Here is a 16,024-nt window from a genome sequence, read left to right as displayed (position 1 = left end):
TTGGATCCCATTTATATTCTTTTAATCAACATCCCCTGGTTTTGAAAGTCACCTCTCAAAACAGCGCTATAACCATTTTCAGAATATTTATACAAAGGGAGTGTACTGCACCATAAGCAAACAACTAGGACTGAGACATCTCAATTTATCCCAGATTTATTCCAGTTTAAAAACTCAATAACTGTAGACAAAACATATTTGACATAAGATCTAGCAACATTCAAAAGACAGTGGGAGAACATTCCAGCCTCACAGAAGAGTCTGTTGTTGACCCAAAGGTCACCGGTTTTTCAAGAGGGATCTTAAAAAGGAGAATGCAACGTGAAATTGCTAAATGTAGGTATAACAACTGAGGTTGTAAATAGAGAAAAATTCACCCAGTACAGATGGTGTTTAATATAATTAGAAAGACTTATTTACCAAATAAAGCAAATGAGAATGGTCACTATTTGTCTTGCTTCCTTGGGAGACATATGAATGTCACAGACGGTACCCATTACATTTCATAGCTTCAAAACCACTGTTCACTGTCTTTTCGTGGATGCACCCTTGTTGACTGAAGACTACATTTAATGAAGTGGCTCTAACCCACAGAGGCTTGTGGCACATTCAGAGTTACTTTTTAAGATGCCACAAAAAATAAAGTTTTTTGTGAGAAAAAGCCAGTTTTATAAAACCTGTGAGTAAACTGACTATTTGGTCCTTTGTCTGCTGCAGATGAAGCACCATTTCTGGCACTGATGAAGACCTGGTACAGAGGGGAGACAAGAATGAACATGAAGTGCTATGGAGACTGATGCTTACAGCGACTAATAAAGACAAATTATCCAAGAACAGTCCACAGTACGAAGTACAGAAGCATTGTCTCTCAGTCTAGTTCTAATACCAGAAGCATTGTCAAGTCACAACTAAAAAAGAAGGGGCACAGAACAAGGAAAGAGAAAGACTTCACACCTCTTGTCCACAAATGTCATTTTCTGTGAAAGACACACCTGTTTTCATATATTAACAGGTAGGCACATTAATTTAATGGGAGAGCCCCACTCATTCCCCCTCAGACATTCAAGTTTTGTTTCAAATGTAAAACGCACACGAGATCTATTAATTACAAAAAAAAAGTCCTCCTCTTTGAAGCAATTAGAATAACTTGGCCAACAGTGAAGTTTACTGTCTTGAAAATTAGAAGACCTTGAGCCAAAAGAGGTGAACTCAGCTAACAGTCATTATAGGAGTTTCATCATTTCTCCCCAAAAGCCCTTTAAGAGATGGAAACGGTCGTGTTGAAGATAATTCTCAAATCACTGTGCAGAACTAATGAAGAGAAGCTGGGGAACGGTTCCCCTCCTTTGAAGTCTCTCAGTCCCATGACGAATATTTGCTTCCCTTGGACGGTATCCTTTTGAGGGTAGATACGGATGAGCTCAAATATCTTCTAAACACAAATCCTTGTGACAAGATAGCCAAAAGTTCCCTGTGATCAACAAAATAATTCTGTTCTGCACCTGGCATATTCATTCTTTTCACTTAAATTATCCAGCCTTTAAAAAAAAAAATCTGTTTCCTGACAGGCCATGCTGCATACACTAGGGAAAATAGAAGTAATTTCACCAGACGAGCAACATAGCTCACAAGTGCTGTCTAAACAAATAGTTTGACATGCTCTATCAGAGCAGTTTTCATCCCAAAGTTTACAAGCAAGGCCAAAGTTTGAAACCAATGTCTTGCTAGGAGACTGAATGTTTCAACTACACATTCCTACAAAACCGAAAGCGTCTGCCTAAACTATTAGAAAAATGGAAATGTTTAAGCAATGTATCCTTTCTTGGGATGGGGGGAGGGGAGAATCACAGAATCCAATATTTTGTGCAGGAGTTTCAAAAGTTATTGTATACTTTACTACGATAGGCATTTATAAACTGCATAGTTTAGCACAGGGGTAGTCAAACTGCGGCCCTCCAGATGTCCATGGACTACAATTCCCATGAGCCCCTGCCAGCATTCGCTGGCAGGGGCTCATGGGAATTGTAGTCCATGGACATCTGGAGGGCCGCAGTTTGACTACCCCTTGTTTAGCACATTAGGCACTATCTTCACGGATTTATGTCTCTCCAGTCTCTCTAAAGAACCAAATCAGGTCCTTTCCCTCACTCCTAGAATTATGCTTCTTCCCTGCCATGTTCCATTCAACAGATGGCTGCTCATTAGACTCCATGTATCCTAGCTAGGATTTTCTAACTAGCTAGGATTTTCAGCATATATTAAGTTTTTCTCCTTGATAGAACCTACAGACCAACTGAAATGGCTATCTTTATGATTTCCCCTCCCCTTCCCATGATAGAAGAGTGGGCAACCAGTTTAATTCTGTTTTAATGTATTTATTTTAATTCGTATGTTGTATACCAGGGGTAGTCAACCTGTGGTCCTCCAAATGTCCATGTACTACAATTCCCATGAGCCCCTTGGGAAACGCTGGCAGCAAATGCTGGCAGGGGCTCATGGGAATTGTAGTCCATGGACACCTGGAGGACCACAGGTTGACTACCCCTGTTGTATACAATTGTATATTTTTAATCCTATTGTAATCTGCCCTGAGTTTCATGACACAGGGTGGAAATAGAAAAAGAAGATGATGAGGATGAAGATGCTGCTGCCTATTTTAGCCAATCTGAACCTCAGAGGGCAGAAGGAATAGTCAGTGGACCCCTCCAAAACAGTTTTCTTTTTAAAAGACAGACACCTGACCTTGGTTGCACAAGGTACACTGATAATTTAGGGCCATCTAGTGGTGAAACAGGTTTCTCCAACCTGTTATTCAGAGAAAGCCATTTCTCCAACAGATAACACTCAATTCAAAAGAAGTTCCTGACAGAGCGGTTTCTCAGTGGAATAGGCTTTCTCAGGAGGTGGTGGGTTCTCCATCTTTGGAAATTTTTAAACAGAGGCTGGATAGCCATCTGACGGAGAGGCTGATTCTGTGAAGGCTCAAGGGGGTGGCAGATTACAGTGGATGAGTGATGGGGTTGTGAGTGTCCTGCATAATGCAGGGGGTTGGACTAGATGACCCATGAGGTCCTTCCAACTCTATGAATCTATTCTATGATTCTATGAAGACAAGCTGTATATTTTTCAAAAGTCAAATGCATAACGGGGCTTAAAAATGCAAAGGAAAGAAGAGCCATTCGACTCTTGAGTATATCCAAAGCTGTACGGGGCACGGTTTGGTTTCCCATAGGCCTTTCTTCCGCCCCATGCCGCAAAGCATTCACATACAGCTGTATTTTATCTGAACATTGGAATCACTGGGCCCATATTAGGGGGACCCATGTCAGCTATATTTTCTTGCATTGTAGAATGTGATTTTTAAACGGTTGCTGAATGGTTGGTTCACAGTTACAAGAATTAGAGCTGCCGAAACTCAAGCAGAAGACAAAGGTATAGCAAAAGGGGCCCACAGTTTAAAACACAAAACAGCAGAGAGAAGCTTCTCCTTTTTTAAGCTGCAGATCGGATTTCTCCACTCAGGAGCTCCTCCTTATTCAAGTCTTTCCCGGATATTATGGGTTGCACAACCAGTTTGTCTCCTGAAAGCAACGCAGTCGCTTGCACCAGAGATGCAGCTTGCAAGGCTGACAGCTATTCTGTTGCTTCTAAAACTGCATGTTCCAGCAATATTCCACTGTTTCTGTTTGATTTTCAGTCTGCTCCATCTTCTGAAGTTTTTCTGTAACACTGACCCTTCAGTACTTTTACGCCAAAGATTGTGCCAATGGAAGATCACGTACACACAACCCAAAATGCTCATTTTTAAAGACCGAGATGGAATTGTCATCCTGCAACTGGTACTTCACACCAGGAGCTCTAAATGGTGACACTCACCCAAGGATCCTAAACAGCTCATGACCCCAAGAGTGATTTATGACTTCTGCCTTAAAGTATATTCCATAAAAAGCTGGAAATAGTTAACTGATCGAATATATACCCTACCCCTCAAAAGACCTAGGTAAAGGTAAAGGTATCCCCTGTGCAAGCACCGGGTCATGTCTGACCCTTGGGGTGACGCCCTCTAGCGTTTTCATGGCAGACTCAATACGGGGTAGTTTGCCAGTGCCTTCCCCAGTCATTACCGTTTACCCCCCAGCAAGCTGGGTACTCATTTTACCAACCTCGGAAGGATGGAAGGCTGAGTCAACCTTGAGCTGGCTGCTGGGTTTGGACTCCCAACCTCATGGGCAGAGCTTCTGGCTGCGTGTCTGCTGCCTTACCACTCTGCACCACAAGAGGCTACTAATAGCCAATTAGAGCCTATTAGTTAACCCGTAGCCACATCAACAACACTTTGTTGCAGTCTAACTTGGAGGTGACCAGAGTACCAATCACCATTGTCAGATCTTGCTTTTTAAGGAGGAGCTAGTAATCAGCCAAAGTCATTCAAAAGCACTAAGCACCACAGATGAGAGTATCCCTGGGATATAAAGTATTGCTAGTTCTAGATATGCTCCCCAGGTCTGTAATAGACTACTTTTGGACCCAGGCCTACTCTGCTAGATAAACCGCCCTGAGCCATATTGAAGGGCAGTATAAAAATATAATAAATTAACAAATAAGTAAAATAAATAAATGGTCTGTGGCCAGGCATGCCTTTTATCAGCTTTGGGTGGTTGGCAGCTATAGCTTCTCCTGGGCAGAAAAGATCACAGATGTTTTAACTGTCGTTTTGTAGTTTCTGCATGTTTATGATTTTAGCTCTGGTTCTAATTGTTTAAATTATGTGCTTTTTGTTGGTTTTTGGTTTTTAAGATGTCATTTTCTTGTGTACATTTTAAATTTGTTAGCTACCTCGGTAGCCCTGAGGATAGAAAGGTGCAATATAAAATTTTGTAAAATAAAATAAATAACTAAATCTTCAGGCACAGTACTTCTAAGCTGTAAACCTGGTACTTCAGGGAAACTGCAAACTCATGTTGCGAGGTCCTTCAGGGGAAGTGCAGTTTCCCAATTTTCTTGTTTGTACTTTCATAAACCATTAGTATACAATTGAAAACACTGCGAAATCAAGAATACAATGCTTACACACGTAAGGCTCCCTACAGATGTCTGTCTGTCTGTGTAGACATGGGGGAATGAGGCCAGTAGTCACAGTTTTACTCCTCTGTTAGTGTACAGTACACAATGGGGGGTGGGGGGGAGCACACTCTGCCACTTTGCTTTCACAACTGGTATGCTTTAAAGAAATTAACTGCCTGACCCTGAGTTTATTTTCACTTACATGAAGACTTGATATACCCTAATGGTATATGGATGCCATCATAATTAATGGCAACCACAGCAAAGTATCCTTGCCAAAATAGCTCCTTGTTTGCTAGCATTAGGCTGCCAATTACAAATCAAACACAGACTATGACAAGAAAGAGAGCACCTGCATATAATTTGAGAAATGTTTGGAAGAACCTTGACTAAGATTGCCAAGCCCAAAGGAACTTAACACATTTTCTTTTTGGAAACCTGAGGACTACAAAGAAGGCATCAGCAATTCAATACCTGAAAGTATGTTGACATGAACATCCTGAAGAACCAGTTTCCCCAGGAGTATGCATAATTGCAGGGTAACTCTGACAGCAGTACAGCCTAGAAATCTCTACCAAAACTGGACAGCCACCATTACATTAAATAGGTCTAGGGTTTTCCCCCCCATCATTTAGCTTAATAAATTCAGAAATCAGCTGTAGTAACACCTAGACCACAAACTGCATGAAACTCAGAACGGTTGCCGAGTGAATTCCAAGATCTCTAATGCTAAAAGCTGAAACACACAAATGGGAGGCTTGTTTGGAGCCGACTAGAGATATGGGCCTGCAGATTTTAAAAACTTCTCTGTGGACAGGCTAGCATGTCAAAGCAATAATTTGACTTAAAATCCATCTTGCTAACATGCGCAGGGACTTCTGCTTGTGTGTATTTCTTTTTAACAAGGAAGCACACAACGCATACAATCCTCAGCTCGAGCTGTGCCATGTGACTCTAAGTATGTGTTTCTTTCAGCTCTAGCCAGCAACTAAAGAGGAAGCCAAGAATTCTTACAAAACAGAGGCTAATTTCAGATTAAACAGAAACAACATCCTGGATAAGTTAGCTGTGCCTGGTCCTTCACGATGACCAAGGTAACTAAGCTACACCAAGTACCAGACTCCTGCCATGAAACGGCACACCAATATCATTACAGGTGTGCCTGGAAAAAAATTAACTGCATCCAACGTAAACTGGTTATCCCGTAATGACAACAAAACACAATAAATAAGAATTGGTAAGGAAGCTGCTAGCCTCATAACTTAAATTGTGTGTCACTTTATCAGGCTAATATTCTAGGCATTTTTCTTATACCTCTAAAGACTGAGGTCATCATTCAGGCCACTGTCCCCAATGTCGCAGCATGCATTCATGGGTTACTCCCAAAGGTGCTGTTCTATAGAAAGCTAGTGCAGCAGCCATTCTATTTATCAATGCATTATCATCACACACACCCCATTCCTCCAAAGAGCTTACGGTGGCATATATAGTGTTCTCACTCCTACTGTACAATCACAACTGAATCTTAAGAGTTTGTGATCAGCTTGGCCCAAGGTCAGTTAGCAACTTTCATGTTTCCAGGGATATCCCAGATCCAAGTGCAACACTGTAACCACAACACGGGGGGGGGGAGTGTCTGGCCATCTACAGCAACCCTTTGGCTGGTAGTAGTGTGATTGTTTGGGGAGGAGAATTAATAAAGGGAAGGAGCTGTTCAGGCATACAGTGTAGTGGAAGTGGGAAAGCAATAGATTTACAAGGGAATTTTGACAACCTATAGAACTTAACTTTGAATGATAATATTTCAGGGGGTAACCATGTTTGTAAGTATAACAGCTAGATTCCAGCCTAGGAATACCTTAAAGACCAACAAGATTGGGGAGGGGGGGAGCATAAGCTTTCAAGAATCAAAGTTCCCTTCTTTATCTGAAAGATCATACCTTATAAAATCTTGCTGGTCTTTAAGGTGCTACTGGACTGGAATCTAAGCGTGTTGAGATACTCAGAAAGGCCAGATACAAAAACAGTTATATAATTTAAGAGAAATGCTAAATGATCTTTGCTACCAAATTGAAATTTGGAACACATCCACACTATAGAATTAAGCATGCCTCACTGAACAGGGAACCCAAGGAACTGTAGTTCTGTAAGAGATATCAAAGTTCTCAAACAAGTCTTAGCAAATTCGTCAAACCACAATTGTCAGGGTTTTGTAAAGGAAACCACTGCAGTTCAACTAGCATTTAAACAATATACTCATTTTGTAACCTTCTTTGTGTGTTTACACACAACCAATTTCAGAATATATCATGCTTAATCAAAATTGCAAGAATATGTATGAATGAGGGGTGCGCATTCAGCATAAATGGAGCCCCCCAAAATACCTTATTGATATTATGGGGTTTTATTTAAGCCAAACAAAAATCAGAGAATCTGATCAGCTACTCGCAGAGCTGAGCCTAAATACAGCCGAATTTATAGCTTTTATTCATTGATATTCAGCTATACCAAATACCAGCTAAGGCCATATGGCATGAGAGCTCTGTGCTATTTTGGCTGGGAAAGCGATGCTGAGAGGTCTCAGCCAGGTCTGCACATAGATCTTGGGGTCAGCTTCTTCCATGGCATGGTTTAAACTGCGCCTCAAGAGAAGCCCTCTGAGTCAGGCCCATGTATGGTGAGGAGAGACCTCTCCACTGAACTCAAACCCTGAGGCTAGCTTCTCCTGCAGCAGAGTTTCAACTGAATTGGAGAAGCCAAGGAAGCCCCAGTGTTAGGCTGGCTTTAAAAAATATGATATTTTTCTTCTTGCGTCTTTTGGGCCCTGAAAAAGTCAAGATTTTTAAAAAATCACAGAAATACCGAAACAGTTTCAGCCCATAGACCCACCCTGAAAAATGCCAATTTTCCCCACACCCCTAGATGTGCATTCTTTCTGAAACACCCATTAATACAGTGCTTTCCATTAAAGCAAGTCTACAAAATACTCTCTACGCTGATAGCACGAATCTTAGAAGAAAGAGACACAAATAAGTTTATCTGGAGTTCAAAGTATATTTTATTCCACTGAAAGCTATTTATTCTACTATTTCCCTTGGTAATTTAGGAATATTTTGAATGCAGCATAAAAAGGAAACGTCTCACCTTTAAATAGGATCCATAATATTTGGTAACATAGGGGCTGTCACACTGACTTAGCACCGTGATTTCCTGTTGAATGTCTTCTATTTCATCTTCAGCTTCTTCCAAGTCAATTATTTTAATAGCGACAACTTTTTGAGTTCGATTGTCAATTCCCTTAAAAACTTCACCAAAGGAACCTTTGCCAATCTTCTCCAGTTTTGTAAAAAGTTCTTCTGGATCTGCTTTCAGATTCTGGCAAAAATACAGAAGAGACAAACATCTTAAGGTTTTACAATTCCATTATTTTACATCACTGCTCACTTATGCTGCAGGTAGGGCAGGCTGATACATAAATGACCTGAAAAAATAATTACTTTATAGACTCAACTTATTTTAGTGATGTCTCTCCCTGCAATCTGAGGAAGAATGCTTGCACTAGAAATCTCACGCCTTGAATAAATCTTTGTTGGTCTTAAAGGTGCTACTGGACTCTGATTTTATTGTGCAATCTGATACTCTTCATCCAGCAAACATAACAGTCCCTTGTCTAAAGGAGGCTTTGCTACAGAAATGAATAGGTGTCAAAACCCCTGAATCTATAGGAATCCTAATGACATAAAATGGAAATAGAAGTTCTGAGTATGGGTTTATTCATTAGACAAATCTGTATCCATGTGATATATCCGGAAGGTTACAAAATGAAGATAGGAAAATACGTGACATAAAAAAGCAAGAGGCCAGAGAATGGGAAGTGTTGGGAAGAACAAAAGTGCTACGGGGGGTAGGGGGGGGAGAAGCTTTCTTGCCTTGGCCACTGCAGTCCTGCCTCCTCCCCCAAATCACTCTGGATTACTAAACCCTCACCACACAGTGCCAACATACTTTCAATGACTGCTCTACAACCCTGAAGGCTATGAACTAGCCTGCTTTTTAATAAGCAGCAAGGATTATAGGGTAACAGAATGCAGCGTGACAGCCCCAATTACGCAAGGCACAGCAGGCACACAGGCACACACTGAAGTGTCCGCTGACCATGAACTCCAGTCATATTTTCTGACAGCATTCGTGTAGTGCAGAATGCTTTTCTTGAAGGGGCAATTTCCCTTTCGTATGGCATTATGATGTCACCCAGCCGAAACAGTAGGAATAACAGACTCTCTTGCCTCACAGTTGTCAAGGTTACAAATGCACATCCCCAATTTAGAAGCAGGCGTGCCCTTTAACTCCAGAACACTTCTGCACACTCCCCTCCTGAGGAAGCTCCACATCCCAGCATGGCCTTCTTACTGGCCACGTCCGTAATGGTGGGCCTCGCTGAACAAGGTCCCAAAGGTCAGGATGGAGAAAGCTGCCTGTAAGCGATTGTCACGCTAACAGCAAAGTCAGTCCAGCGCTGGTAGCCAACATTTTATCTTCTTGGCTGGTGGTCAGAATCAGAAGACACAAAAACGGAGAAGTGTAAGTATTTTCACTGCTGGTGAGCATGTTTTCATAACTTGTTCCTGTCAAATGACAGCTTACTTACGATGACCTCTGCCTGCTCCTACACAACAACCCTGGACTTTGTGGTCTCCCATCCTAAACTAACCAAGCCTCATAGCACGTACATGCACATTAAAGACAGGACACTGGCTGCAGTTATACTGGACTTGTGTGATGCAAAAGACCGGACTGTGCATATAAATGTGAGCCCTCTTCACTGATCCGTACTAAGCCAGTTTGGTGTAGCGGTTAGGAGTGCGGACTTCTAATCTGGCGAGCCGGGTTTGATTCCGTGCTCCCCCACATGCAGCCAGCCAGCTGGGTGACCTTGGGCTCGCCACAGCACTGATGAAGCTGTTCTGACCGAGCAGTAACTTCAGGGCTCTCTTAGCCTCACCTATGGGTTTGTTTGGTGTTTTTTTTTTACTTATTATTTGTCAACCCAAGACAAGGGCACACAAAAATCATGGTCTGTCTCACAATAGTTGATACTAATATTTCAAATTAAAGGTAAAGGTAAAGGTATCCCCTGTGCAAGCACCGAGTCATGTCTGACCCTTGGGGTGACGCCCTCTAGCGTTTTCATGGCAGACTCAATACGGGGTGGTTTGCCAGTGCCTTCCCCAGTCATTACCGTTTACCCCCCAGCAAGCTGGGTACTCATTTTACCGACCTCGGAAGGATGGAAGGCTGAGTCAACCTTGATATTTCAAATTACAGCAACATAAAAACCTACAAAATTAAAATAATGTTGTTGTTGTTTTGGGGGGAGGGGAATCTGTCTAGAAAACAGATTTCAAAACAACTGTTAGCATCTGCTGCACTGCACACTCAAGCAAGCTGCAAGGTTTCAAAATATGGCTGGAAGTCACACGACACAGCAACCTGCTGAATCTGAACAGACTTGGGTGTAGTCAGTGCTGGGATGGGAGAGTTTCAGGGCATCCTACATAAGCCACCTTGAATCCGTAATGGAACGCAAGACAGAAATGGAATGAGGAAACTGATACAGAATACATTAACGAATCATACAGGTGTGGCTAGACTTTTGTAGCAAAGTCCAATAGAGTTTTACATCACACACTCTATGAGAATCTACTCCGGCTGAGTAACACGTAGCAATAGGGTGTTGTGCTGACACCCCCAACAAAAAGCTGAGGGGAAATTCTACTAAATCAGAAGATGCTACACTGCTTATGCCCAGTTTAGAATACTAAAATGCCTGATCCAACTAAGTATGGCTACAATATACCCACCTGCTTTTTCCATCCCTTCCACCAAAATAAACAAATAAACAAGCACAGAGGCAGCAGAAAGGAGCATTGTAGAAATCAGGAAGTGTATTCATGCCTTCCATATCTTCACTCATTTTTATTTGTTATTTATTTATTATTTGGACTTATTGCCTGCCACTCTCACGACTGGCTCGTGGCGGGTTACAATTTGTCTGTGTTAAACCCCATTAAAACCATAACGGAGGTACCTCCATATTCAACAGACTCCTAACAACATTTAAAAGACCATGGCGGACTGCACCCCAATAACCCCTCAAAAAGAGAAATTAATACAGGAGCAGGAGGAGGGAGTGCAGAACACCTAGCGAGTGTTATGCTCTTGATCCTGGGGGGAGCCATCAGATCTTCCTTGCCACGCTGGCCTCAACCACGCTGGCACTCCTCTCCCCTGGTGGAAGAGCTCCGTTTTGCAGGCCCTGCAGAACACTGAAAGCTCCCGCAGGGCCTGTAGCTCTTAAAAGCAACCCAGAATATGCATAGGATTAAATATATTAATACACTGTCAACTATGAACACCTAGCTAGTAAATAGTTCTATGTATAAATATCTTTCTAAGGAGACAATGTAAGGACTTCCTTTGGACAAGTATTGCTTCCATTATGAACAGCAATAAAATTTCATATTTCAACTTTACAGCAATACATACAGATATAGATACATATAGAGTTTACTGAAAGAACTGCTAAATACAATGGAAATGTGATCATGTATTGGGCATGTTTATTTGTGCATCAACTAGCCTGGTTGTTTAGGGTGAATGAAAATTTCCTCCAGGCAGCCAAACAGGGAACCTTCCAGGAAGGATTCTTTCCCCCCCCCCCCCCCAATTTTCCAAATGACTAACTCAGACAAACCATGTTCAGCAACACTGTAGAAATGTTTGTGGGCAAGGTACTTACAGACTTTAAAATAAACTTGTGGGCAAGGGAGTTTTTAAAGTTATTTCTAGGGCACTTCATAAGTAATAAATACTAATTAACAGCTTTCTGCTAATTTATTAGTTGCATAAAAATAAAGTTACCATCTTCGGAGGAATCAGCAGGTTATAAATAAGAATTAAGCAGCTGACAATAAACCAAGCAAACTCCATACCTGAAATATGACAAAATGCAACATCCAATCCAATGAACAGACACTGTGTAAATCTAAACTTTCCTATTTACATTTTTATAGATAGATGCAGAACATAACTTTCACTGAGGCTTTGGTTAATAATCTCTGTCACAAATTTACAAAGGGCAACATTACTCTTTTTCAATCCTCTGTGGACTTTAAATCCAGTTGATTGCAAGGTATTAATGACCTGACAAGCATTCATCGGACTGCTTGGGTGACTCCTACTCATGGGGAAGAGGATTAGGCAAATAATGCTAACTGACCACCTATTTGACCACAGCCAAGGTTCCCCCCCCCTTTGCTTTAATTTCATTTTGTAAAAACCTATAATCACAGATTCATTTGGATAAAAGCCTAAAAGAAGTACTATTAAATAGACTGCCCATAATCACAGGACTCTTACTTAATACTGCTTTTTTTTAAACAAAAAAATAAACAGGGCCACCAAGGCAGATATCCATTAGGTTAGAATACACCAGCTTGGTGCAATAGTTAGGAGTGTGGACTTCTAATCTGGCGAGCCGGGTTTGATTCTGCACTCCCCCACATGCAACCAGCTGGGTGACCTTGGGCTCGCCACAGCACTGAGAAAACTGCTCTGACCAAACAGTAATATCAGGCCTCTCTCAGCCTCACCTACCTTACAGGGTGTCTGTTGTGGGGAGAGGAAAGGGAAGGAGATTGTAAGCCGCTTTGAGACTCCTTCAGGTAGAGAAAAGCGGCATATAAGAACCAACTCTTCTTTTTAAAGTGTCATATTTTCACAATAACTTATCTTTTTTTCTCAAAAAGTAATGCTTTTTGAAAAGTCTGATCAATGTCTGACCAGATTTTTTTAAACTTGTTAAATGCTGAACCTCATGATTCATTGTGTAAGGTAAACCTGTATATTTCTCAGCCCACTATGATCTTGCACATGAATAGGGTTAGGCTTGCAAAGAGACACATGACCCTCCCCCCCATTTCCCCTACCACTAGCCAAGACCAAATTATATCTGCTGCAGTTTATGGAAAACATAGTCTCTGGGCCTAAGCAAAATTATCCTGCCATCTTGATAAACCATAGTCCATGAACACCTGGAGGACCACAGGTTGACTACCCCTGCATAAACTATGTGTTGTTCCACATCTCCAGTCTGGGGGGGGCGCAAACGCGGCAGGGCTGCTGCACGTGTGCGGGGCCCCGGGTCGCCCTCTCCCCCCACCCCGTGGCAGCAGTCCGCAGCCACCGAAAGGTTGCAGACCGCTGCTATAGATGGATACACTGGACTCATCAGGATTGGAATTTAAAAAATATGGTACAAATAAAATATGTGGTTTAACATTGCTTCTCCATTTGTCATATGCTCTCTCAGATATATATTTTATATTACTCAATCATGTGTGAAAATAACTTTTGTTCAACAGTTAAGTTACTGCAGTCTCAAGAAGAAAAACCAATAGTTACTGAAGTCTAAGCTTTTTATTAAGACATCTTCTGTTCCACATATTTCTGGTAAGCCCTTGGAGGAGGAGCGTGTCTCATGGCTTAAGTGCCACTCAGTGCTTAACACCCACTCAGGGTGGCTGTCCCGCCCCTAAGTGCCTCCGCCTCCAACTGGCTTGCCTGTTTGTCCAGCGATCAGTCAATCGCTTTCCGTCCTCCACTCCTGACCACCCCCCTCCTACTTCCACTTCCCTCTGAGGCTAAAAGGCTGCAGATTCCTGTCCTGGGGGAGCTGCCCCTGCTGGTGAATTCCCTAACAGCTGCCTGCAGCCATTCCAGGTCCGGGGGGAGGCCACCTGCAGAGTTCTTCCACCTAACCCCCCCCCCCCCCAATCTAGCACCCGTTGTATTCCTGAATGCAACGGGCTTGGCTCCTAGTAAGGATATAAGGGAGAGCTTGAGAGGCAGCAAATACTTTAACCATGCTCTGTAAATTAGAATTTCAAATGGCCACAAAGATTATTTCAAGGCTGTTACCACACTGCCAACTTGCCATACACACTGCTAACAAAAACAAGAAAAGCAAGTCTTAGCGATACAACTATCTATACGTAGACACAACACTCCACAAATTCTCTTTTTCTGATTAGAACCCGTTGACCTGCTTTTATTGCCCATGGTTGTCTTTTTGAACTTGGTGAAGGCCTATGGCTGTACAATAAACTTGCACAGCCCAAGTCACGAAGCGCTCCCCGCTGAGTCAAGTGGGCACCGCAGGTCACTCTGAAGGTCACCAAGAGTGCAAACAGATGCAGAGTTAGCCTAAGCTCAGCTCACTGGTTTCAGCTGACCGCATTAAGCGTATACTGTGGTCCTGAACTCTCTTAGACACAAACTATCCAGGGTTTGCTTTTGTAGGCTGTGGACCTTAGGCACAGCAACATTATTTTCAGCCACCCTGACGCCTCCCCTCCGCCACAAACACACCACGAGAAGATATACCTCCCCCCCACAAAAAAAACAAAAAAACAAATAGGGCAAGGCGGTGCCCTTAAATCAAGACAGGGTTTTCCATAGAGCAGGGGAAGTGGAATAACACTCCCGCCCCACACGCCTTGGCTGCCAGAGCCTTGCTGGAGTCATCCTTCCACCGCAGCCACCTTCTGCTCCATCACCCACAGATTCCCCCCTCTGACCCAGACCGCTTTTCTACTGCTTATGCCTCCCCCAGCAAGAAAGGAAAAGACACACACTAACACACACACATACACACCCGCCCTCTCTCTCTCTCTCTCGCCTAGCTCAGAATCCGGGGAGGAGTGTGTGGCTGGCCAGCCCTCCCCACTCCCGACCCTGTCAGGGCAAGGGGGCAGAGGGGGGGGCGCCTACCCGCCCTTTTCTAAACCCAGGACCACCTTCACGCGCCAATGGAGTCAAGGTGCGCGGGGGGGAGGGGGGGGAGAAGAGTGGAGGCGGGTTTCTCACCTGCATCCCCGGCAGGCCGGGCTGCTGCACAGGGGAGTGAGCCATGATGACGGAAGCGGTAGAGGAGGAGGAGGAGGAGGTGGTGGTGGTGATGGTGGTGGCAACGCGCACGCGCACCCTCGCTCCCTCTGCCTGCCCCCCCCCCGCCCCGGTCCTCTGCGCGCGCCCTTCCCCCTCCCCTCTCAATTCTTCCAGGGACGTTCCGAGTCGCGCCTCACCTCATCCTCCTCCTCACCCCGCTCCCTCTGCCCCCGCCCTCCCCACGAGCACCCAAGGCTAACCCCCAACGGACTACGGAAGGAACGTGCCCGCGAGTGCTGGAGGGCGCACGCGCGCGGAGGGGAGCGCAGCCGGGGTTGGAGGAGGCGTGCCAGGCTCCGTCATCGACGACGGTGGGGGGAGGGCATAGGGGGACGGGGAGGAGCTACGCTCTTCGCTCCACCCCTCCGGGCCGGCAGTCGCGCGGGCTCCTCCCACGCCAACCGCCTCTCCTCAACTCCCGCCTTTATTTTCCTTCCTTTCCTCCGCCCGCCGCCTCCCGAAGGAGGATTTCGATAAAGTTCGGAAGTTCCCTTGGGTTGGCTTTCAGTCGGCCCTCATTGAGGGTTTTGTGCCTGTTTCTCAGTGCCCCCCCTCCCCACACACACACACAAGGGCGTTCCTGACTTATTGAGAAAAGGGCGGAGCTAGTGAGGCGTGACGGACTCTTGGGAGGGAATGGGTGGGGCATAGTTCGCCCCGCCCCCGCAACTCCGTGGGCTGGTTTCTTGCGTTCTCTCACTTAACACCCATTTTAGATCGTTTTTGGTTTTCTGAAATTGGCCCACTCCGCTCTCGTTGGGTCATGGACTTTAGACATTTTTTCAGTTTTTCCCAGGAAAATCCAGCTGCAAAATCACATTGAAAGTACATTATCCAGTTTGTGCAGAATGAGGCAGGAGAAGCCGTGGGAATAGTCACATTATTAGGCAATTGTACTGGAATGAAACTCAAATACTTTGGCCACCTCATGAGAAGGATGGACTCCCTGGAG

At 44.0% G+C, this 16,024-nt stretch overlaps 1 protein-coding gene across 1 annotated transcript in view; it reads right to left on the bottom strand.

Moving 5' to 3' along the window:
- The window catches only part of STK24 (serine/threonine kinase 24), a 41,233-nt gene extending 26,059 nt beyond the window's left edge, over positions 1–15,174 (bottom strand). The window contains exons 1-2 of the mRNA XM_077343851.1: positions 14,992–15,174; positions 8,209–8,439 (exon numbers count right to left, since the gene is read on the bottom strand). Of these exons, the coding sequence (XP_077199966.1) occupies positions 8,209–8,439; positions 14,992–15,036 (276 nt within the window). The 5' untranslated portion in view covers positions 15,037–15,174. The remainder of the gene's footprint in view (positions 1–8,208; positions 8,440–14,991) is intronic.
- Positions 15,175–16,024: the final 850 nt, after the last annotated feature.

This window comes from Paroedura picta, chromosome 6, assembly GCF_049243985.1.
Source record: "Paroedura picta isolate Pp20150507F chromosome 6, Ppicta_v3.0, whole genome shotgun sequence".
Classification (NCBI taxonomy): Eukaryota; Metazoa; Chordata; class Lepidosauria; order Squamata; family Gekkonidae; genus Paroedura; species Paroedura picta.
Note: the sequence above shows the minus strand (reverse complement) of the source record. Positions and strands in the feature narration are given on the sequence as shown.